General features: G+C 23.5%; 1 protein-coding gene and 1 non-coding gene across 2 annotated transcripts; both read left to right on the forward strand.

Annotated features, from left to right (window-relative positions):
* The first annotated feature begins 4,783 nt into the window (after nt 1-4,783).
* Nucleotides 4,784-20,496, forward strand: Oatp26F (Organic anion transporting polypeptide 26F). Its single transcript, XM_011507215.1, has 12 exons — nt 4,784-4,989; nt 7,314-7,536; nt 11,051-11,219; nt 11,353-11,494; nt 12,896-13,067; nt 13,582-13,684; nt 16,686-16,807; nt 17,983-18,246; nt 18,494-18,695; nt 19,206-19,353; nt 19,664-20,049; nt 20,266-20,496. Exons 1-12 carry the CDS (start codon nt 4,966-4,968, stop codon nt 20,414-20,416), a joined length of 2,106 nt encoding a protein of 701 aa, XP_011505517.1. The 5' UTR covers nt 4,784-4,965; the 3' UTR covers nt 20,417-20,496.
* A 3,194-nt stretch (nt 20,497-23,690) lies between these two features.
* Nucleotides 23,691-23,762, forward strand: TRNAP-UGG (transfer RNA proline (anticodon UGG)). Its single transcript has one exon. It is a non-coding gene; the product is annotated as a tRNA-Pro (tRNA).
* Nucleotides 23,763-23,983: the final 221 nt, after the last annotated feature.

Below are 23,983 nucleotides of genomic sequence, written 5' to 3' on the forward strand. Positions count from 1 at the left end.
TTTTTTTTTTTTTTTTTTTTTTTTTTTTTTTTTTTTTTTTTTTTTTTTTTTACAGAAATGCATAAAAGTAATGAATTTTCACATTTAATTATTAACCCTATAATTTATTTAATATTTATGATGATAAAATAAAATTATTCATTATATAGAAAAATTAAATTACACAATATTTTATTTCACTTGAATTTCTTTAGCAAATTGAAATTTATAATATATATTATGTAAATCCTATTGTTAATTTAATTATATAAAATAATATATTGATAATAAATATTTGATCGATATAAATAGTATGTAATTTAGTTTTAAAAAATTTTAATATAACGAACAAAAAATAAATGTTTGAAAAAGGAATTAAACAGTTTTACATTTTTATAGCCAATTTTTAATAAAAAATATTAATATCAAACGAAGAGCAAACAGCCCCCAGTGACAATTCTTACGTATAACATCAAAATGCCGTCTTGATAATATAAAATTGTATAAAAGCAAATATAAAAATACATACAAATTGTGATAGTTTATATTAGAACTAACACGAATATATCATTTTTACATGAGAATAATAATACATACATATAAGAATGTATGTGTAACGTTTCATTTAAAATGTATTTTTTATATTCGTACCTTTAAAAAGTAATTAATGATATTATATTAATAATAAATTTAATGAAAAGTTTAAAAAACTAATTGTTATATAATTTTAAGTAATTCGGTAAATTTAATTTATACATTGATCGTAATAGTAATTATTATTGTACAATATACAGTAATAAAAGCAAAATGTATTAGAATTCGGCTGAAATTATGATAATTACAAGAATTATATCGATAGTTTTTTTTTTATACATAGTTTTAAAAGTTCATTGTTATTTTAATTTGTAAAGTCGGAGAATTAAATAATGAATCGTTTATGTGATTTTTTTTTTTTTTTTTTTTTTTTTTTTTTTTTATAACGATAAAAATAATGATATAATTTTATGTAATTTATAATTATTTTTATGAAGATCGTCCGATTTAATCGTAATAAGCAAAGGCTCAACTATAATGTTAGTACAAATATAATGTATTTTAAAACTAATATAGAAGGAAAAAAAACTATGTTTGAAAATAAGAATTAAACATTTACGCTTTAAACGTCGAAAGATATATTTTAAGGCAATTTGATTTATCTCGAAATAATTCCAAATTATTATTCCTTACGAAAGGTACAGTGTGACTTCTTACTTCTGTTGCGGATTAGTCCTTTCAAGCATCACCCGTTGTATAAAAAGTATCCATAAAGGCACTGACGTCGGTTACCATGCGTACGGCGATTTTTCTCCGCCGCTAAAAAGAAAAAAGCAGGTCTCAGTCGTTTTGTTTAGGCACGTTCGGGGATTATTCGTAAACAGATGCCATTCGAAATGACTACACAATTCACAGATAGGAATATATGAATACATGGAATGCGAAATGTTCTCCACCTATGGAATTATCCTCGTTATATATTGCTCTACTAAATAATCTATTTTATTTATATAATAAATTTATATATAATTTAGTTAAAGGGATCTTATTTTGCATAGGTTTATTAAGCAAATGAGTTGCAGAAAATTCTCATTAATTTATACATGCATATGATGATTTATACTTATTTAAATATATTAATGACATACGATATGTGCAACGAAATATGTAATAAATATGTCCTTTCTATGTTAATGAATCTTAGCCAAATATCTTGTTCTTAATAAAAAAAAAAAAAAAAAAAAAAAAAAAAAAAAAAATAACAATTCAGTCTTTTTACTATTGAGAAAATGAGAAAGAAAAACTATGAGATTTGTATTTCGTTAATTTTTTTATAATTAGATATCATAGTAGTTACGTACATCCAATCGTACAAAACAATCTAAGATTTTCACAAATTCAGGGAAAGCTTCTGTGGTCTGAAAGCATTCGTTCATTCAATTATCGAATAGCTTTATACATTTAAAACTTTATATACAGATATCGAGAAACAGTAAAGTCTCGTATGTACTTTCCTTAGTAAATGTTCGCAATACTATATATTAATTCTCAATTATTAATAGTCATTTGAAACAATAGTAACCGACATTTTTTATATTTGCGTTCGTGCGTGCGCACATGGGGCTGGAAGGGTGCGCGCGCGCGCGCGTGTGTGTTTGTGTAGACCATATAAAATACAAGTTTAGTATATTACGTGACCACTTGAGCTGACCAGAGAACATTGTAAATATCCAAATTCATTAAAACAGAAGAGTAGTCACTTGGACCGATAATAAAAATCGAACAGTTTTCCATTTACATTATCCACGTACAATAACACGTTTGCTACATTGGTAAATGCAATATGTTTGCACAACTTTAAACATATTTATAAAATTATTTTAAAAAGTTCAAAAGATTTTGTCGTCTATAAAGATGTGAGATATTTTTGTAATTGTCAATTTATAGATAAATATTTCTTAATTAATAAAATGTATGAAGGATAGATTTAGAAAACAACTGGAATAATTTTTTAAACACATAAAACATTTTTATTTTATTTATAATTATATAATTAACACAACCATTAATTTCTAAAAATTTTTACTAAGTTATTATATTTTTACAGTTTCATTGAAAACATCCCTTTCTAACGTATTGCTTGTATATTATTTTAAAATAATCCATTTCAAACTAATAAATTGTTTAGTTAATTAATTTATTTATAAATGATATATTGGACGTTAAATGGATGTTTATTTATTATATGTAAATGATACGAAATATTTGTTCGAGAGATTTTTTTGTAATTACCTTTAATATGTACCTTAAATTTACACATTGTATTTTTACATAATTTTACACAAATTATTAATTATTGTTTTAAAATAAACTTTAAATATAAAAGAATATAAAACTTGAAGATAATAGAAATTTCTATATTTATTTTTCAAATTTTTAAATAGATATAGTTCATTACTTTACAAGTTTGGTGTTTAAATTTGCTTTTCTATAGTTTTTAACTAAATAAATAATATTATCGAAAAAATTAATTTTTTAAAAGTGCTTTAATAATAATTAAGATTAAAATAAAAACAATACTAATATTTTATACATAATTTTATACGTTAAAATGAAAATTTTATTTCATTAAAGGAAGAGAAAATATTTATTTAAAGTTATTAATTAATAATGTTAGCAATTAGTTGATAGTTGATAAATAATTAAACACGGAAGTGAAGTATGTTTCGAGATGAAGATATGCATAAAAGTATTCAAATTGAGCAAATACTCTTACTAGTCAAAGTAAAATTGACCCGAACAAATCAGATACAGCTGGACTCTTTTAATGCAATGACTAGAGAATAGAAACCAGTAGAGTTAAACTGTCAAATGCAGATACGTGATTTCCCGCTGCTTACGACAATTCAAGTAATGAAATTAAAACAACAATGAATGGGATTAATTCGTATATGTAATTATTCAAAAATAACAATTACATGCTTATTTTCAACTTAAATATCTTCTCATTAAATTCCAATGCTTTTCATATATACATATTTAATAGAATGTTACAAAGGAATTTTGGTTCTTTTTATATATATATATATATATATATATATATATATATATATATATATATATATATATTACTAAATGTCTTAGAACGTGAGTTAAGTGAAAAATCTATTAAATTCTATAAAGTATCTCGATCAAAAAAAAGATGCTCTATAAATACTAGTCTATACATTTACTGTGATTAAAAATGAATTATCTGTAAAAATTTTCCTTTGCAAAGTCGATTGGGAGTAATGTTTTATTAAAAAATGTAACATAAAATTTGACTCGTTTCACATATATAAATAGATGAAAGAATTTTTCTCTAATTTTCTATAATAGTTTAACAATATAATTCGTACAATTTCCTATAATTTGTACTTGATATCTCGAATTATATATTAAGATTAATATGACATGTATTCAATAATAAGACAATAGTATTTATTTATCAACCATTAAACTAGATTTAATTGTATTTAAAATCAATTCCTGTTTTACGATTATTCCACGTATGCGAGTCACTCTTAATTCTACAAAAACATTTTTTCTTTCATTCTTTTGTCATTTACATAAAATGATAAAAATATTAAAGAAAATTATACCAAACGTATTTAATCTTTTAAATATATCATGGATTACAGAAGACTATTAAAGAATGTTAAAATCTAATGCAAATTTTCATAAAAATATGTAAAATAATTTATCAAAATTTTTTTTAATATAACTCTTTAAAAGTAGAATATTAAAAGCAATTAATAAATGTTTAGAAGATGAAGGGGAATGAATATAGCGAAGAGGGGCGGGAAGAAGGGGTGGTTGATACATACTGTTCAAACACGGGGAGAAAGGCTCATGCGCTCTATTTTCTCGGTCTCTCTTTCTCTCTTTCTCTCTTTCTCTCAGCCTCTGTCCCTTTGTCGCGCTCTCTCTCTCTCTCTCTCTCTCTCTCTCTCTCACTCTCACTCACTCACTCACTCTCGCCCGTTCTCTCTCTCTCTCTCTCTCTCTCTCTCTGTCTCTGTCTCTGTCTCTGTCTCTGTTCCGCGGTGTCTCCCTCTTTCTCCTGTTTACTCGAGATCCTCAACCTCAGCGGATCAGCATCAGTTGCATGTGACACACGCTATGGTTTACTCGTTCTCCGTGAGCTTTCAATAGTTTGTAAAATGACTTAAATTCTAATGCTTTTAGTTTACTCATACTTTCATATCGGAAAATATTATGTAAAATTGAAAAAAATGTTTTCTTTTAAACAAGAATAAATTATTTTAAATTTGAACTTATACGTAAAATTGGTGACAATAATATACAGTGCATAGTTTAATCAAAATGTAATCGAGTGATTAATAGATACTTTTAATTACCTAGGGTGTTTATAAAAAACGATGAAACAGAACGTGAAACGTTTACTAAATTATGCGTAATACATTATCATTTCGCGTAAGACCATCATTATTAATTATTTATTTTTACGTATTCTGAGAAAATATGCGGTAATTTCATTACATGAATTATTTTGTAGTATTGAAGTAAACTAAATAGTAATACAGCGATTTATGAAATAAACAACAATCATAAACTTTCCAATGGTAAGAAATTTGTAAAAATATTTTTGTAAAGAATCTTATAATCATATATGCATTTTTATTTATATTTAGAATAATATTTAGAATAATAGATGTGAAAATATTAATAAATTCAAAAGATTCAAATTGCTTATGCATAAAAAATAGTTTTCAAGAGAATGACTCGAATCACGATTGAATAAAAATGCATTATTAATTATTAAATAAAATAAGTAAATAAAATAATATTCTATTTTAACACAAAATTGAATAAATCGTGTGAAAATTCATTAATTTAAATCAGTATAATTTATAAAGATGAAACAAATTTACATCATTTAATGAAATCTAAAATTAATAAATTAATATCCTAATACGTTAAACCACACGAATACTACTGTTTATAATCTGAAAAGTATTTTATTTCAATAACTATTTAATATTTTAATATAAATAAAGTGACAGTTTTCAATATGAATTAATATATTTATATTTCAGTAACTATTTAAAAATACTATTATCTTATACATATTTAACGAAATTAGGAATCTATATTAATTTAATTGTTATTCAAATATCATTAATTAAAAATATTGAAGTACAAATGTAAAATTAATTTAATTTTAAGACATTATCATGTTGAAAAATTTAAATTTATATTGGAAAAACCTCTACATATATTAATAACAAATTAATAATAACAAATTTTTAAGCAAAAATTTTAAAGCAAAATGCTTAAGTGTACGATTTAAAGAATAGCAATAAGTTTTTCAATATTCATAATTCTTGTAATGTACCTGTAAAGATCTAAAATATATGAACTTATTATTACAATGATAAATGTACAAATATATTTTTAATTCTACAATTATATGCATCATATTTCATTAATAAATAAATTACATTATTGTTTTAAGTAATAAATACAAACAACTATTATGTCGATAATTTAATTAAAATTTTGATACGTTAAGTACGTAAGAAAAAGTTCAAGTAATTTAAATAGTTTGTAAATTTTTCAAAAATAACGTGCCAAAAGAAAAGTGTTTCTAGAGAAGTAAAAATAATATACAATTACACTTATATTTTAAATTTTCAAAAAATAAAATTGCCATGAAAAAATAAATGGAATTGCAAAATAGGTGAACCCTTTAACATTAACTAAAATAATATTTTCTACATTACATAGTTTATGCTTAACATTACATTATACCATTTTATTTTGGAAAGTATTTTATATTTAATATAATAAATAAATGATAAAATGTTGAAAAGTTTCAAATACATTTACATTTGATTAGAGAAACATCGTATGTATAGTCAGTTCTATTGGCAGAAAAATTATTTATCACAAAATTTCAACGTAAAAATTCTAAACTTTTTTTTTAATAATAAAATACTTAATTTAATTTAATCCTTAATTATTTTATATGAAATTGCCAATTATTTACAAATTTTCTTGTACATAAACTTAATAGTTAGGAAGAAAAAATTTTGTAGTATCATCGTGTCTTACAACTAGGAATTTACAAACTTACATCTGATTAACAATTTTTGGAAAATATTATATTATTTTAAGAAGTTTCTATGATAATAAATACAAATTGAAGCTTTAACGAGAAAAATGGAAAAATTTACATGTTTGTAATTTAATGGACGTATGAAAATATTCTTCTAGCCTACTAATTTTATTTTCGATAAATAATTTAAAAATAATATTCCAAGCTATGCTATATTTTTTTCTATGAATTCCGGTGCAAGTTTAGACGCATAGTAATATAATAATTAAAATACGTAAATAAAAATTCGTAATTTTATAAGCTACAATTTAAATTAAAAAGATAACCATCTTCTGTCTATGATTTATTGACATAATCGATGTTATATATACGAACACATAAAATCTTATATATTATGTCAATTTGGAAGTCTTCTACAATAATCACTTAAATTATATTCCATAACATGGAGATTAATGAACGTTAACATCATGCTGATATAGCTACTTCAATAACATACAATTATAATGAAATTATAATGTAATATTAAATAAAAAAAAATTTTTCGATCTAAGCTCATTTGAATTTTACACTTTTAAAATATATAATTGTAAATTGTATTAAATCGGTAATTCGATTTATTAATGTTTAAAATCGAAAAGTATTGACTGTGGAAGCCCAAAAATTTTTCTATTTTCAGTTACGCGTAGCAGATATGCAAGAGACATTGCCTGGCCTGTCGGAACAATTTGTCGATAGAGGAGGAAAGATGGATATAATGCAGGAAACGTCAAAGGACTTCGAGAGTATCGCTAAGGATAGACTCAAGTGCGGTTGGTTTTGGTTCCGGCCTTCCTACTTACAGAAATATCGAACAGCTAAATGGGCGCTTTTTTGGCTTTGTTGGGCTGGAGCGATGCAAGGTACAATTACGAATGGATTTTTTCACTTTATGTGTCTTTAATAAATATTTTTCTATAATGAAAAACCAACTTAATTAGTGAATTAAAGATGGTGCTTTATAATATATCAATTATAATAATTATAGATTTAATTCTAGTATTTTTCAATTATCATAATATTAAAAAATAATGATGTATTCTTATAATGAAAAAATTTTTTCGGCTGAAATATAGTTTTTTTTTTTATTTGAATAAATAATTTTTTTAGTAAATTTTTTATTAAAAAGAAGTATGTATATTAGTTGAATACGGCCGTTATAATAATATTAATATTTTTAACATTAGTAATATCGGTATATTAGAATTTAAGAATTTTCAATTATAATTAATTTATTTTATTTTTAAAAATTATTGAAATGTAAATAATTATAATAAATATGTTATATATGTAATATAAATTAAGTATATTATAAAATTTATACATAGAGGAATTTACATTTAGAAGTAAATGTGGATAGAATGGATATAATTATTAAATTTTTAATAAAAAAATTTTCTATTGGCTTTCATTTAGTAAATATTTAGTTTTCTATGATTAAATAAAAGCTACATTACTGATTCTTGTTTTAAGTATTAAAATTGGCTACACCACATTAGCTATTTTTATTATTATTATTATTATTATTGTGAAAATTGTCGTTATAGTAAAACAGTATAACTTGAAGAAAAAATCAAGCGATATAATAGTAGGATGATGAAAGTCATGAGGTAAGATGTTGTTAATGATCGGGATAAAATCGTTATTATAATCAGCCGACAGTCATAATTATTTTACTTCACAGCTCGAATAGAAAATCTAGTATTTATTAATAACATTTATTAATAATTAAGAGACTATGCATTGAAAAACAATTTCCTTATTTTCAAAACTGATAGCTCGTAATAAATGAGAATAGAATTTTCGGCCTAGAAATGTGACACATTTATGTAAGCAGAGGAAAATAAGCAGGTTTAAGGCTAGTCGAATATGAAGAATGAGAGAAGGGTTGTTGACATCGACAAAATTTAGGGAGAAAAAGAAAGAGAGAGAGAGAGAGAGAGAGAGAGAGAGAGAATATACCGACCGTGAAAATGAAATACCAGATTTGAAATCGTTAGGAAAGGAAAGGTGAAGTGAAAAGCTTATTTGTTTATGTCAACGAATACCATAAAGGGATTAAGATGCACGACGGTTCCATTAAACTCCACCTTTGAAATTCTTTTGATTTTAGAATGCCTGATCTTATCGACATTATAAGACTCTCTTTCGATGAGAAATTTAACCTTGTAGAAAATATGCTACAAGCACAATCTATCTATAATGATATTTTTATTATATTTACAAAATTCGGTACAATGCAATCTCTTTTTTTATTTTATTTTTATATATTTCCATATTATTGTTAATATAATAAGATTAAATAAATTTTAAAGTAACATTTTATCATTATTTTTTTTCGACTGTTTTTCCGACTGTTTTTTATTAATTTTAATAATTTTATTTTAGCATTTTTTAAAATTATTTAATCAATTACAATAATAAGTGAAAATTTTCAATCTTTATATGACTTTAAATATTAAAGAAAAATATATATGTAAATAATTACAATCGAAAAAGTGAATATTATTTTTATTATAATTATTACATTTAAAATTATAATATTACAAAAATTATATAAATCAGGTTGGAAATTTGGAAATAAAAACGTAATCATATATAAAATTCGTATTCAAATTGTTCGGTTTTGTCACAAAAAAATCTTTACTATAGGCAGTAAGCCTAATCGTAATTAAAATTTTTTTAAATTATTTGTTAACAATACATTTTCTACTTTTTATTGATACTGTTGAACAAATAAATGCAAAAAAAAGAATAAAAAGAACCTAAAAATGGAATTGATAAAATATAAAGAAGTGAGAATGGATATAAAAAAGTATATATAAAAAGAGAGAAGAAAACAGTATGAGATACGAGATATGTAAAAAAAAAGTCAACTTTCTTAACTTCGATTGCAAATTAGTCGTATAAAAAACGATAATGTTATTAAAATATTACTGGTACAACTATTTCCAACTAATATATTTAATTTCATTTCATTTTATTTAATGCATAACCAACATAAAATTAAAAAAAATATTTTAATTCGTTAATTGTTAATCAAAGAGCAATCGACTAATATTATATATGAAAATGTTTATTTATCTGGTGAAAATTCACAAATAATATATTACCATTATGAAAAAGGCCTTTTAAATATATACATATACATATACATATATATATATATATATATATATATATATATATATATATATATATTATATAATAACTATATATATATATATATATATATATATAGTTTGAAATATACTAATATTACTTTTTAAATGGTATAAAAATAATAACAAATATCTAAATGTAAAATCGATAGCTTCTTATGGTAAATATTAAAAAAATGATCTATTTCTGTATTCGATTCAACTTATTGGAAACTCAGAACCTATTTAGTATGAGATTTAAAAATAAAGGAAGAGAACATATTAAAAAAAAAAAAAAACATTATTTTTTAAAATTACAGTTAATTGTAATTTTCACTGAGTATCTTATCGATGACTGCAATCTATGTTTTAATTTGAAAATTCTATAAAATTCAAGATATTTGCATTATTTTAACAATAATAATAATAAGTGAATCTATGAAGCCATAAAAATTCTAATTCTAAAATTCTAAACATTCTATAATGTCTAAAAATCTAATTCTAAATCTAAAATATTCTAAAATTACGTACAGATAGACGATGATATATCACTGAATAAAATGAAGTTAATTATACTAAATATTTTGTGCTTTTTTTCTCTTTACATATTGAGATTTTCATGATAAAATGGATTACTATTCTAGTTTTTTAATATTTTATTATTAAAGTAATCGATTATAAGTAATCGATTAATTCATTTATTTGTATAATTCTCAATGTATTATACATCGCCCCACACACATAGACCCATAAAAACTCTATATTTTAATATAAAAATAAAAAAATTTCAGTACTGCTTTTTTTACTTTTCATGTGCGTGTATATCCCAACAAAGAAATTGTTATGATAGATGAAGAAGCTTCGATAAAGTAACTGTTATGATAAATGTTCTTTTGATAAAGTCGACAAGACAATTTTAAAATAAAATTTAAGCTAATTGAATGATTTATTATTGAAATCTCAATAATATGTTCACTTTTTAAATATATTGAAATATAACATTTATTATTGTATTATGACAATATAATGCTTATGATAATATAATATTTTATAAATATAATTTTATTTTCTAAAGATTTATGAATATTATTTTAAATATTTTCATTTCTATTTTTAGACACATTGAATAACATAAAATTCTTTTAATTACATTACACAAACTGCAAATGTCTTAGAAACGAATAATTATAAGTTGTTAAATATTTGAGATCAAATAAAGTATTTTAAATTATTTTAGGAATGGTCGTAAACGGATTTATTAATGTTGTTATAACAACGATAGAAAAGAGATTCGGATTTCGTTCATCACAGACAGGTCTTATCGCTGGAGGATATGACATTGCGAGCTTCTTCCTGCTAATTCCGGTTAGCTATTTGGGTGGTCGCTCCAACTCCAGTAAACCCAGGTTTGTATTCTCAATAATAGGTAATTTAACTTTTCCTTTCAGTGGCTTCTATGCTTTCTCTTTTTAGGAAAGTGCTCAGAAAGCTTTTTTGACCGAAAATTGTAAAACTAACGTTGACTTTAATAAATTAAAGGTACATTGGTATTGGCGTACTAGTATTGGGCCTGGGTAGTCTTCTGTTCGCTTTACCACACTACTTAGTCAGTCCTTACAGAGGAAGTAATCAAGTAGAAAATACGTGCAGAATATCATCGAATTCCTCGTCAATACGTTCAGTAAGCAATGTACTACTTTTTTTTCGTGGCAATTACATCAACACAATATTAATTTTTTCAATATTTTACAACCGGAATGAAGAAATTCTATTTATTTGCCTAGATAATTAGATATTTAAGGAATAATTTTATAAGGATATATACAGATTATTATTGCATGATATAGATAAAGCAATTTTTTATGTGATACAAATAAAATATATTCCATGGCAATTTGCGTTTATTCGAAGGTATAAAAGTATATGCTTAATACTTATTCAATTTGAATTTCTTAAACTTATATTACTTATTATTTTTTAATTGTATCTAACTTCATTTCATTTTACATACCACGAGCATTCTCTTGGCTTGTAAATTATTTTACAAATATTTATATATATATATATATATATATATATATAAACATATTAAAATGTAATGAAATAATAAAAGTATTAAAAAATAATTTTTACGTTTTAAAGTATTTGATAAAATTAATAAATAGATAAATTTTCATATAGCTCGAGTCGAATAAAAATATTTAATCTAAGTACAAATATGAAACATCAAGAATACAAATTTTATAATATCTAATAAATACAATGGAAAGAAAAATACTTCTCATTTGTTCTTAATGTTTTTTAACGTAAAAAACTTGATAACGGCAATTACATTATATTATTGTAAATAAATATATAATTATTCATAATAATTCATAATATATGAAATAATGTCTCATTTTTCTTAAAGCTTTGTTCATTTTGTTTGTAAAAAATTGCTTCGTAAATATATGTTTATTCAGTGTGTGATACATAAAAGATGAATCGGATTACTAAGAATATCCACTTATATTCACGACAATTCTAATATTTTGAAAACTAAAATAAATTTTGAATTAAACAATAATTATATAATAATAATACGAAGAAAATAGAAAATTTTAAGAAAAATTATGTTTCCTACACCGACAATTATTATCGCTATTTTTAATTACAGATGATTAAATGTATTAAATTGTGTACATTTTCAAATTTTATATAATCTATATCACATTACGTAGCAGAAAATTAAAAGTACTTCATATAATTCTTTGTATAATATGTACCTTAAATATTAAAAGGAACTTTACATATTAAAAGGAATAAATTAATTTACACAGGTTATAAGCTCAGCTCAATTATACCGCAATACGAATGAAAACGAAAATATGAAATGACGCAATACGTTCGTATTATAAAAGTAATAAAAAACTTTCTTTTGTTTTTCTGTAGCTTAGTATAAAAATCAGTTGGCAAAAAAATCAGTGATACTCTATAGGATATTAATTAAAAATATTCCTCTCGTTCCGTCTAATATAAATAAAGGCCTTACCAAGTTGCTAGTACATTTGTTTACTCAAACTATTTTGTCATAACTTTGCAGGCGTCGTGTTCTAGTATGGAGCAGACGGAGCTGGAGCCACATGGTGGTATATACCTAATGATGTTCCTCGTAGCCCAGCTTCTGCACGGTGCAGGTGCCGCGCCATTCTATACACTCGGTGTCACTTATCTCGATGAGAATGTTTCCAAGAAAATGTCTTCTGTCTATTTGGGTAAAAATATTTTTCTACTCCAGCTTCTTAGTCTTTATTTAAAATTTCTTTTTAATCTATTTGATGATCTTTTAAATTATCCCCGGTCATTGATCTACTGATTTCGAACACGCGCATTTATGATATCTCGCATTCAATCACTGATATCATGGTGTTTCTAACATTAGGATTTCTTAACACTAGTTTATTAAGATAATCTATACATATTTTCAACTCATCCAAATACTAAGTATGTGTATGTCCATGCACACCGAAGACTTACTTACCTATACAATACATCTCGAATAATAAGATATTAATTTACATAAATTAAGCCAACTTTATACATTGTACAGTTGCATAATTTTTCATATAAATTTGATGAATTGTTCAAAGATTCTCTTCAAACGATTATTACAAACAATTACTGGATATCGCCTTCTAATACAATCACGTAATGCAACAAAAATTAAACAAATTGAAATAATAAAGCCACATACAAAGTAGTGTTTAAAAAGATTATTCTAATTGACAGGCGTTTACTATACAATGGCGGTAATTGGACCTGCTTGCGGCTATGTCATAGGAGGCGAACTGCTTAAGTTATATACGGACTTCCTAAGCGTCGATCCAGGGTCGTGAGTAAACTAATTTAGATTTACATGTGTGCATACTTACATTTGTCAACTCCGCCTCAAATGCATATACATACTTGCTCTTATAAGATTTTGTAAAATCTTATAAAGCGCCTAAAATAAACGCGATTGAGTAATTATAGACTTGTTCACATTATTATTAAGATTATTCAAATCTTGACGTTTTACATTCGTCTAATTATTTAAATTTAACAAATCCGTCCAAATTCATTTATCTAACAATTAAATCTAAATAAAACTAATATAATATAATAAATAAATACAAACATTTACAATATATTTATGTTAATCATAATGTATAACTTTAATTAAAGTGCAAAAAGTTTTATTTACTCGAATGAATTATGAAATTAAAAAGTTTATATGTACATCGTTAGGATCGCAAACAAAAAAAAAACAAAAACAAAAACAAAAAAAAAAACAAAAACAAAAAAACAAAAACAAAAAAACAAAAAACAAAAAAACAAAAAACAAAAAATAATAAATGGCTTTGTGTGTATGATAATTTTTATTTAGCCTCGAGCAAGTGATAACAATTGTATTCGTAAACAAAAAAACCCAAGTAAAATTCATAATTTCTTTTCACTAATACTACCATCTATAATCCTATAATAAATCTTCTTATGAAAATTAAAAAAGTAAATGTTTTGCTTTACCCTTTCATGATCCCCTCGTCATAAATTCGCCCTGTTATTATTTCCCTTGCTCGTCGACACGGGCGTATAGTAATATTTATAATTTCTCACAATTAAATTTTTATGCTAAAGAGTAAATCAATCGTAACGAAAAATATAACTTTCTATTAGTACTTGTCAATATTATAAACATGTAAACAAAATTTCATGTTCGTTAATCATTCTTTGACATTATACATAAATTTCTATCAATATAGCGATATTTATGCAAATATTTATGTATTCATTTTATTGTCCCAATAATCCAAAATAATTTTAAATTACTTTAAAATTTTTTATATTCTCATTATATAAAATCGCACGGCTCTTTTATAATATATCAGAATTCGATATATAAAAGACTATAATGGTTATGAAAGCAAGAAAAAAAAGAAGATATAAATCATTTAGAGGCCAAAAAAAAAAAGAAGAAAAAAAATAGAATCTAATAAAAAACATGACATAAATATAATGAGGGCAAAAGTTATTGCATGTGCTGTCACAAACGTTATATATACCCACATTTGTGTACATAATAGATCGAGATTTATATTGCACACAACCCCATAAATTGATTGACTCTCCCTTGGGAAAATATTTCAAGCAATAAACTTATGTTTGGTGCTAATTTAGTTAAGATCTCTTTTTACCGATTTTCTTTCTAATTTTTAACTATAAAATAATTAAAATTACATTGGAATATTTTTTCGTTAATTATCAAATATTTTTTATTATATTGAAGCTTAAGATTTAATTGAAAATCTACATCCTTTTACTCTTAAGAATTAAACGATAATATAATATAATTAAGCGTAAAATGTGTTAGCGTTACTTTATAAATTTTTAATTAAATTATAAAAAAATTTGTTTAAATAAAGAAATATAAAATATTTAAATAGATAAATTATTGATATATCAATATATTAGACTTTTTATATCTGATAATTTACAACTGATTTAGTTGAGATTATTCTTATATGAAATCACTTATATCAAAAGAGATAACTAAAATAATATACATAAAGCTCGTTCGTCGTAAACATTTAAATTTGTATGAATATAAACTAACTTAATATAATAATACAAAAATTGATGAAAATGAAACTTTATTTAATTATAGTATACATTTTTTTAAAATTATTTTATATATAAAATATATTATAATAGTCAATAGTGTAATAATGTAACTTTTTAATGATAATACTTATTAATGTTAATATATTGATAATTAATATAAAAAGTATTTAGCGACTTAGTAAATTATATTAATAATGGCAATAATGAAGCATTTGAGTAATTACCTTATTAAACCTTCGTTATTTTTATTTGGATAAATTTGAATAAAACTTAATAAATTGAATTTATAAATTAAATTGACATTCAGCAGAAAAGAATGTACAATTTATACATAGGATAAGAGTATTTTATTGGAGAACATAATAGAATAATAAATTATAATTTGTTGATAAACAATTTTTTAACAAAGAAGGTCGATATCTTATTAATGAGTCATATTCATTTAATTTATAGTTTTTATAAATTTAAATAAACCATTATAACTTGGACTTTTAAAAGCTTAACTTTATTTATCGTGTATAATCAATGTATATTATAAATTGAAAAAAATGATCAATTTTATATGAGAAATGTTGTCTGGATTCATTGAATGAAATATCATTTTAATTTCCGCTCTTATAAATAAAATTTTTATTCACTATTTAGTAGTATTTTAAAAAATATCCAGGAATCTCTGCTTAAGCGTTAAAAAAATATCTGCTTTTTTTTTAATTTAGATTTTCACTAACGTATACGCGCTCAGGCTATAGAATTGTTTAAATAAGCTTTATTTTCATAGGTTTCTTAACAATTGTAAAGCTAAATTCGATTGTCAAATTAACATATCATAAAGTTCCTTATTCCAATAAATATACTGTGCTTAAAGTGTGAAAAATAATGATTAAATATGTTTGGTTTGGCGATCCAGTCCCAAATTATGAATCATGCGTTAAGCAGAACACTTCATCAGATATAAAATCCTCCTCCTTTTATGACTTAATAAAAATTAACTACATATTTTCTATTATACTATCATTATTTTAATAGTTACAATTATAAATATATCCAATATGTTTATGGAAGGAGTCAATGTCAGCCATTATGTTAAGTACAATTACAATGAATTATTTAAAAATATATTTCGTTTGTAAAATAAATTTTTTTTTCTCTTAAATAAGAACTGAAAAACGACTTCTTTATTAGGAATTATTTATACTTTTGAAAATCTAATACGCAATGGGCTTAAATTACAGAATTGGATTAACACCTGACAGTAACGTATGGATAGGAGCTTGGTGGGTCGGTTTTCTTGCAGCTACTGTAATTTGCTTTGTAATTGCATTACCACTTTTAGCCTTCCCGGCAATTTTACCAGGTGAATATCTAATATTAATCTAAAAAATTCACGTCTTATAAAAGATAAAATGTTTGCAGACTCTAAGAGATGTTATTTATATTTGTGTGAAATGGAAACAAATTTTATTTTTTAAAATATGTATAAAACCGCATTGCTTTAAGTATTACTTATTATAATTTTTCTGTCACACAAAAACGGAAAAAGATACGATAAGAATTATTATATTTCAAAACATTTTATTTATTTATTAAGTTTTTTTTTTTTTTTTTTTTTTTTTTTTTAACGAAACTAGTACATTAATGAGATTATTCAAATTCAATGTTATTTCATATATATATATATATATATATATATATATATATATATATGTATCAGAATTTTTGTACTACATTAATGCATTTAAGAACCATTACATGCTTAATTAGATTTTCATACATATATATAAAAAAAGTTTTCGTCACTCATCGCCTCATTTTATTAAAATATTTAGTAATTATTTTTAATTTAACATTTTTGACTTTAATCTAACCCTGTTTTCGACATGAAATAATACATACAAAATAAAAAAATGTTTTTTTTTACCATAAGTACGTTGCCAAATGAAATAACTCAACATTAAATATTATTTATATATAAAAATACACTTAAATATATATATATATATATATATATATATATATATATATTGTGAATTTTATTAAATTTTAAAATTATATATGCAATTAAAAAGTATACAAAATTATAAACTGTATAGAATGAAAACGTATATGAAATAATAGAAATATAGAAATATATTAATATAAATAATGTGTACGAATAATCAGAAAGCATAAAAAATTCACTGGTGAAAAATAATTATTAATTTATTAAGGAATATATTAAAAACAAAACTTATATAAATAATATGTAAAAAGAATAAAAATAAATTATCAAATTAATTATTAAAATTTATTGAAATTTGAATGAAAAATTATTATTCTTTATTAACTTAATTTGAAAGTATGATAATTCATGCACCATATTACAGTAAAATGTCTATTAAATCCATTATTACAATTATTTAAAAATTTTAAATAAATATTATTTAATGATTCTTTAAATATCCAATATTATTATACACTAATTAGTAATTGCGTTTAATGTGTATTTAATTGTCAATGTTTAATCAACGATAATACAATTTCATTTAACAGGATCAGAAGAACTAGCAAAGGAAAAAGTATCGGAAGCTCATGAAAAACCAACAGCATCGTCGAGTGATAGAGCTGGTGAAGCTTTTTCAAAAATTCGTGAACTTCCAAGAGCACTAACGGAATTACTTGGTAATCCAGCTTTTTTCATGTTGAATCTCGCTGGCGCCAGCGAAGGATTACTAATAGCTGGTTTCGCAGCTTTTCTTCCAAAATTAATAGAGAATCAATTTAGCGTCAACGCCAGCTTAGCAGCTCTGCTTATGGGTAAGATACTCGTGAACATTTTTAATGACTGCTTCCGTTAATTAGCGTAAAATAAATATATTTAAATGAAAATAAAGTAATGTCATAAGTATTTTTTATCATATAGATATTTATCTCATTTAGTTTAAAAATGAAATTCTTAAACCATAAAATTTCATTACACACAAAAGATATACATTTGTAGTTCTATATTAATAAACGTTGTAAGCTCTCTTATACAACAACAATTTTACTTTGAATATTTTAGGTTTGGTGACTGTACCCGCTGGTGGTGGAGGAACATTTCTTGGAGGGTATTTGATCAAACACTGGAATTTACCATGTTCAGGAATTCTTAAATTTTGTATTATTGCCACTGCCACATGCATCGCATTCACTTTCTGTTTTATATTAAGCTGTCCTAATTTAGACTTTGCTGGACTTACAATATCCTATTTTAACGAAAATAAGTAAGTAATCTTGTTTTTTTTTCCATAACATTATATCTAGATTATAAAAATTAAATTAACTATAATTTGTAATCTTTATCAACAAAATCATATATTGTTACAAAATTATATATATATACATATGCAATAGAACATGTTGATGCTTAATTTATCAATTAAAATTTCAATTTAAATAGTTCAAATACTGTTTATTTACAAATAAATGAATTTTAAATTAGATTGATAAAAAAACATTGCTTTAAGTTTATTAATATAAAAGAATATATATATATATATATATATATATATATATATATATAAATTTTGTTCTAATTACCAACAATCATAATACAAACATTTTATTTTTTGAAAAATTACTATGTATCTTTAAAGTTTTTAGTCTCTCAGTTTTATAAAAATTATTTACTTCTTATTCGCTATTACCAAATTGTATTGTAAAATTTTATTAAAGGCATTTAAATCCATAGGATCGAATTATTATAATTAATTAATGAAATAAATTATTCATAGAAAATCGTTAAGTTTGGACGGCGTGTGTAATACGGGGTGCGGATGTTCCACTTCAAACTTCAATCCCATTTGTGGTGTTGACGCAATAACTTATTATTCGCCTTGCCATGCAGGATGTTTTCAAGAAATATCTCTACCTGATTTGAAAGTACGTAAACTAAAAATATTAAACACTTCAAAAAATATATAAAAATTTTCTTTTATGTGTAGATAATTAAAAAGAAATAAAAATCTCTACTTAATACAGCTGTGTAAAAAGTTTCATATATACATTTTATAGGACTAATTATATTAGCTGGAAATTTTCAAAAAAATACCATATTTTTAATATTTTATAATCCAGATCTAACATAAAGGCGGATTTATCCCTTTATCAAATTTCGTTTAAATTTCTTAGTCTAATTATTATAAGAGATTGCGTAATTATGCAGAGTAATAGTGAAATTTAAAACTACTAGGTTTACACTAACTGCAGTTGTATTGATGCGACGGCATTGAATATGTCCATTGGCACTAATGGCAATGACTTTATCTCTTACGAAGCCACAAATATGACATGTGCAAGCAAGTGCAATTACTTATGGCTTTTCATCGGTCTTGCTTTCTGCAATATGTTGATGACATTTCTCTGCACGATGCCAGCACTTTCATCGACTTTGCGAGTTGTTCGCGATGATCAACGATCGTTTGCTCTAGGTATTCAGTGGATCAAAGTACGCATCCTAGGAACCATACCAGCTCCAATTATTTTCGGTACACTTATCGACGAAACATGCATTCTCTGGCATAAGACTTGTGACGAACAAGGTGCCTGTCTTGTATACGACAATTACTACATGAGCAGGTAAATCTTTCTTGCGTAATTCCTAACTGTACGTCAAATCAAACTGAACGTCACTATGGATTTATAAATTTTATCACTTAAATGAAATCTGTAAATGATAATGTCTTGGCACTGTTCAAAATTATGACACAACGTAATATGTCAAAATTACGCATATATATATATGTAATTTTTATAATGATGTATATGATTCAATTTATTATTTTTATTGTGTAGATACATGTTCGCATTAGCATTTATCGGAAAAGCCGCATCTCTATTATTTTTCTTTCTGGCTTGGTGGTTTTACGTTCCTCCGGGAAGCCGAAAGATAAATCCCGAGCCTCGACCAGAGCCTGTTACAACGCTTATGTCTGCAGCAATGTAGCAACATACACATCAGCCCAATATTTCCAACGCATAAATTAATTTTCTTTACTGAGTCTTACACATTTTTGTATTTACAACACGGCACTTACTTATAAAAGAATTAATTATTCCAAATCTACAATACTGGCAAATTTTCATATATGAATAGAAATATAAGTACTCAATATCAGTTAATTTAATTATATTTCTTATAATGAGTTATAAATATTAAGAACTGCATTATTATATGTGTATGCACTGTATCTATAAGCACGCGAGTCTAGGGAAATTTATTCGTCCACGTGCATATATGTATGCATGAGTGCATGATGAATCTACGTATGCCTGTATGAATATAAGCATGCATGTATGTATATATACATTTATAATTGAATAATTATGTGAGTACGATACTTGACTGCAATTCTCAATGTTTTTATTCGATATCAGTGTTATATTCTCGGTTAAATGCAATCTTGAAAACATTTGTTAAAAATAAAAAGAAATTGGACGTATATATTTAAGTCATGATTATCACTTAAACTATTTTTTAAAGATAAAACTATTTCACTTATATAATAAGCTCATAATAATACTTCTATGTTCGAATAAATCTATAAATTCGCATAAATACAAAATGTTCTTGATTTGAAAATTATCAATAATAATATTTTCAATAATTTGTAAAGATAGAACCAATATCTTTATAATAGATATTATTATTAGTCGATTACGAACTGACGTAGATTAATTAGAATTATTAGCTTGTAAATACCTTTGCAGTAAATTATGTATAATTTAATTATTTATATTAAATACATGTAACGTCTAGCATTAGGCATTATATAGATAATCCTCATAAATTTCCATATTAATAACATTGATTAATATTAATTGTAGAAGGTGAATTCTTATCAATGCATTAAGAATTTTCATTAATAGCAGTTTTATGCTCTTCTATTAAACTCTTATAACCTTAAATTGTAGATTTTTTATTCAACGTGTATTTTAAAAATAATTGAAAAATAAGTAATGAATAATAAAGGGGAGAATGAAATTGACTATCGTTATCTACATCAATTATGTAGCAAAAATTATAAAAAAAAAAAAAAAAAAAAAAAAAAAAAAAAAAAAACCCCTATTATATCACTACTTAATCATACCATAGATTATTTATTTGATATTTCTTTTAAATCGTCTTAAGTAAATGTTTTCTTTATCCTATTAAAGTACTTGTTAAAATAAAGAAACTGGTATTAAATAAATTAATAGAAAATCCAATAAAATAAACATACGAAGCAGAAAATACTATATAATTAAAGATTAATTATGAACATCATATTTGACATTGATGAAGTTATTCTTAATGCATGATTAAATAATATCATTATATATTGAGAATTCTTTAATTTAATTAAAATAATAGAATAATTTATAAATCATCATAATCACAATATCACCACACCATAAAATTAGTATTTTTAGCATGTTTACTTTGACTTGAATGAAAAAAGAATGTTATAAATCTTAAAATATCTTACATCAGTTCTAATTCAATTTTTATAAAATTTTATAACGGTGTACTCAATAAGTTATTTAAAATTGTATTAATATAAAAATATTTTATTATATTAGATATCTAAATATTTGCATTTATTCGTTGTACTTTATAAGAATGATTGAATATTATCGCCCGTGGTACTGTAAAGTACCCTATATGTACTTCGCTTAATAATCGATTCGATAGAAAAGAACATCAAAACTTTTATACGTAACTTTTTATTGGGAATATGTATTTTTTGTAAATATGTATTACGTATCGCAATGATTGCATCAAATAATTTTTGTTTGTTTTAATATATCATAATATTGTTAGCGATTCAATTTTGTAAGCATTTTTTAATATATTTTTTACCGTTTCAAATTTTTTAACGAAATTGTGAAATGTAATTTTATATTTATAGTAAAGTGTAAATCATTTTTATAGAAATAAATAAATCAAGTACATAATACAAGTAATACAATATATTAATTATTTTAGATGTATGGAATTTTCAATCTGAATTTTATAAAACCACTTTTATTATATAGTGGTTTATTATAAGATTAAAGTACATCAGAATAGTATAAATTAAATTTTCGTAATAAATGAATGTAAAAGCGTGACGTATGATTAATTTAAACAAAAGTAAGTATATCGATGAAATAATTTTGAACATCATTATTATACTTATCGTTGCACAACGAATAAATCTCCACTCTTTGATTAACACTGGATATCTTTCTTTGATCTCTCTATCACTAATTTATCTTATTTTGAATATTTTGAATATTATCATTTGATTTTCTATTATAATATTATTTGAAAACGTTCTCTTTATATTGTTAAAAATTTCAGATGACGATGAAATGATAATTTAACTTATCAAAATATCATTGAATAACATTTATTAGATATTTATTTCATTTTATAAATAGAATTTATAATTTTTTATTTTAACGAATAAATAGATTCCTCAAGTGCATTGTAGATCACTGCCGTATCGACGGATATCAATTCAAGAATAGTGCTGCTATCTATCGGGTGTCTGTGACCATAAATAATTAAAATATATAGAAGGGTTAAAAGAGAATCGATTGCGTATTCTAGAATAGGTACTCAATATTTTTGATTTTCATATTTATATAAAAAATTCTTTTTACTTTCTTCAAAAATTCCTTAGGAAATGAACAATTTCTAAATTATTCGTAATAATTGTCATTATATTTATATTAGTAAATTATATTAGTATTAGTAAATTATATTTATATATTATAGTTTAATATTATTCATTTTATAATTGTTAACTATGCATTCGAACAATAAAGAGAAATATTAAAAGGACTTTTTTAAGTTTCAAAAATGTATCTAGTAAAAAAATGTAGAAATTTGTTAATAATTGTTAATAATTAATGTAATCATTTTTCTTTGTAATTTTTATAATGTATTTATCTAACTTAAATTAATCAAAGGCTTCAAGTGATTTTATAAAACTGATCTTATAAACTAAATAGTTTCTTATTATGCAAAATTGATACCTAATATTTAATATCTCTAAAATGCTGAGAAAACATGAAAGAAATCTACAATTATCTACAAAATTATAAAAATTTATTTAATAAAAACTTCGATTCGATTAAATATTTTGTTGTATAAGTTGATATAACCTAAGAATGTCGCTTAAATATTTAATCAAATACAAGCATTAAATAACTTTTTGACAGTTAGAAATATTATGCAAAGCAATTTGTATGGCCTCTTGGTCTAGGGGTATGATTCCTGCTTTGGGTGCAGGAGGTCCCGGGTTCAAATCCCGGAGGGGCCCTTTTTTTCATGTTTTTTTTTTTTTATTACTTTACCATATTAATAATAATAAAATGTTATTGTATTTATATTCGCACGCCATTGAGTAATTTATTTACAAAAACTAATAGTAATTAAAAGAATATCAGAAATGTAAACATGCGCTACCACAGTAATTATATTTTATATTTTCAAATTTTATTTCATTCTTAGTATAGTATTTGAAAAGAAAAAAAAAAGATT

The sequence above is a fragment of the Ceratosolen solmsi genome, unplaced genomic scaffold (assembly GCF_000503995.2).
Source record: "Ceratosolen solmsi marchali unplaced genomic scaffold, CerSol_1.0 scaffold6, whole genome shotgun sequence".
Lineage (NCBI taxonomy): Eukaryota > Metazoa > Arthropoda > Insecta > Hymenoptera > Agaonidae > Ceratosolen > Ceratosolen solmsi.

Coding starts and splice junctions, on each gene's coding strand:
- Oatp26F (XM_011507215.1), top strand. CDS start 4,966: ATGCGTAATACATTATCATTTCGC. Junction 11,495..12,895: donor ATTCCTCGTCAATACGTTCA/GTAAGCAATGTA, acceptor ATAACTTTGCAG/GCGTCGTGTTCTAGTATGGA. Junction 18,696..19,205: donor TCCTATTTTAACGAAAATAA/GTAAGTAATCTT, acceptor AATTATTCATAG/AAAATCGTTAAGTTTGGACG.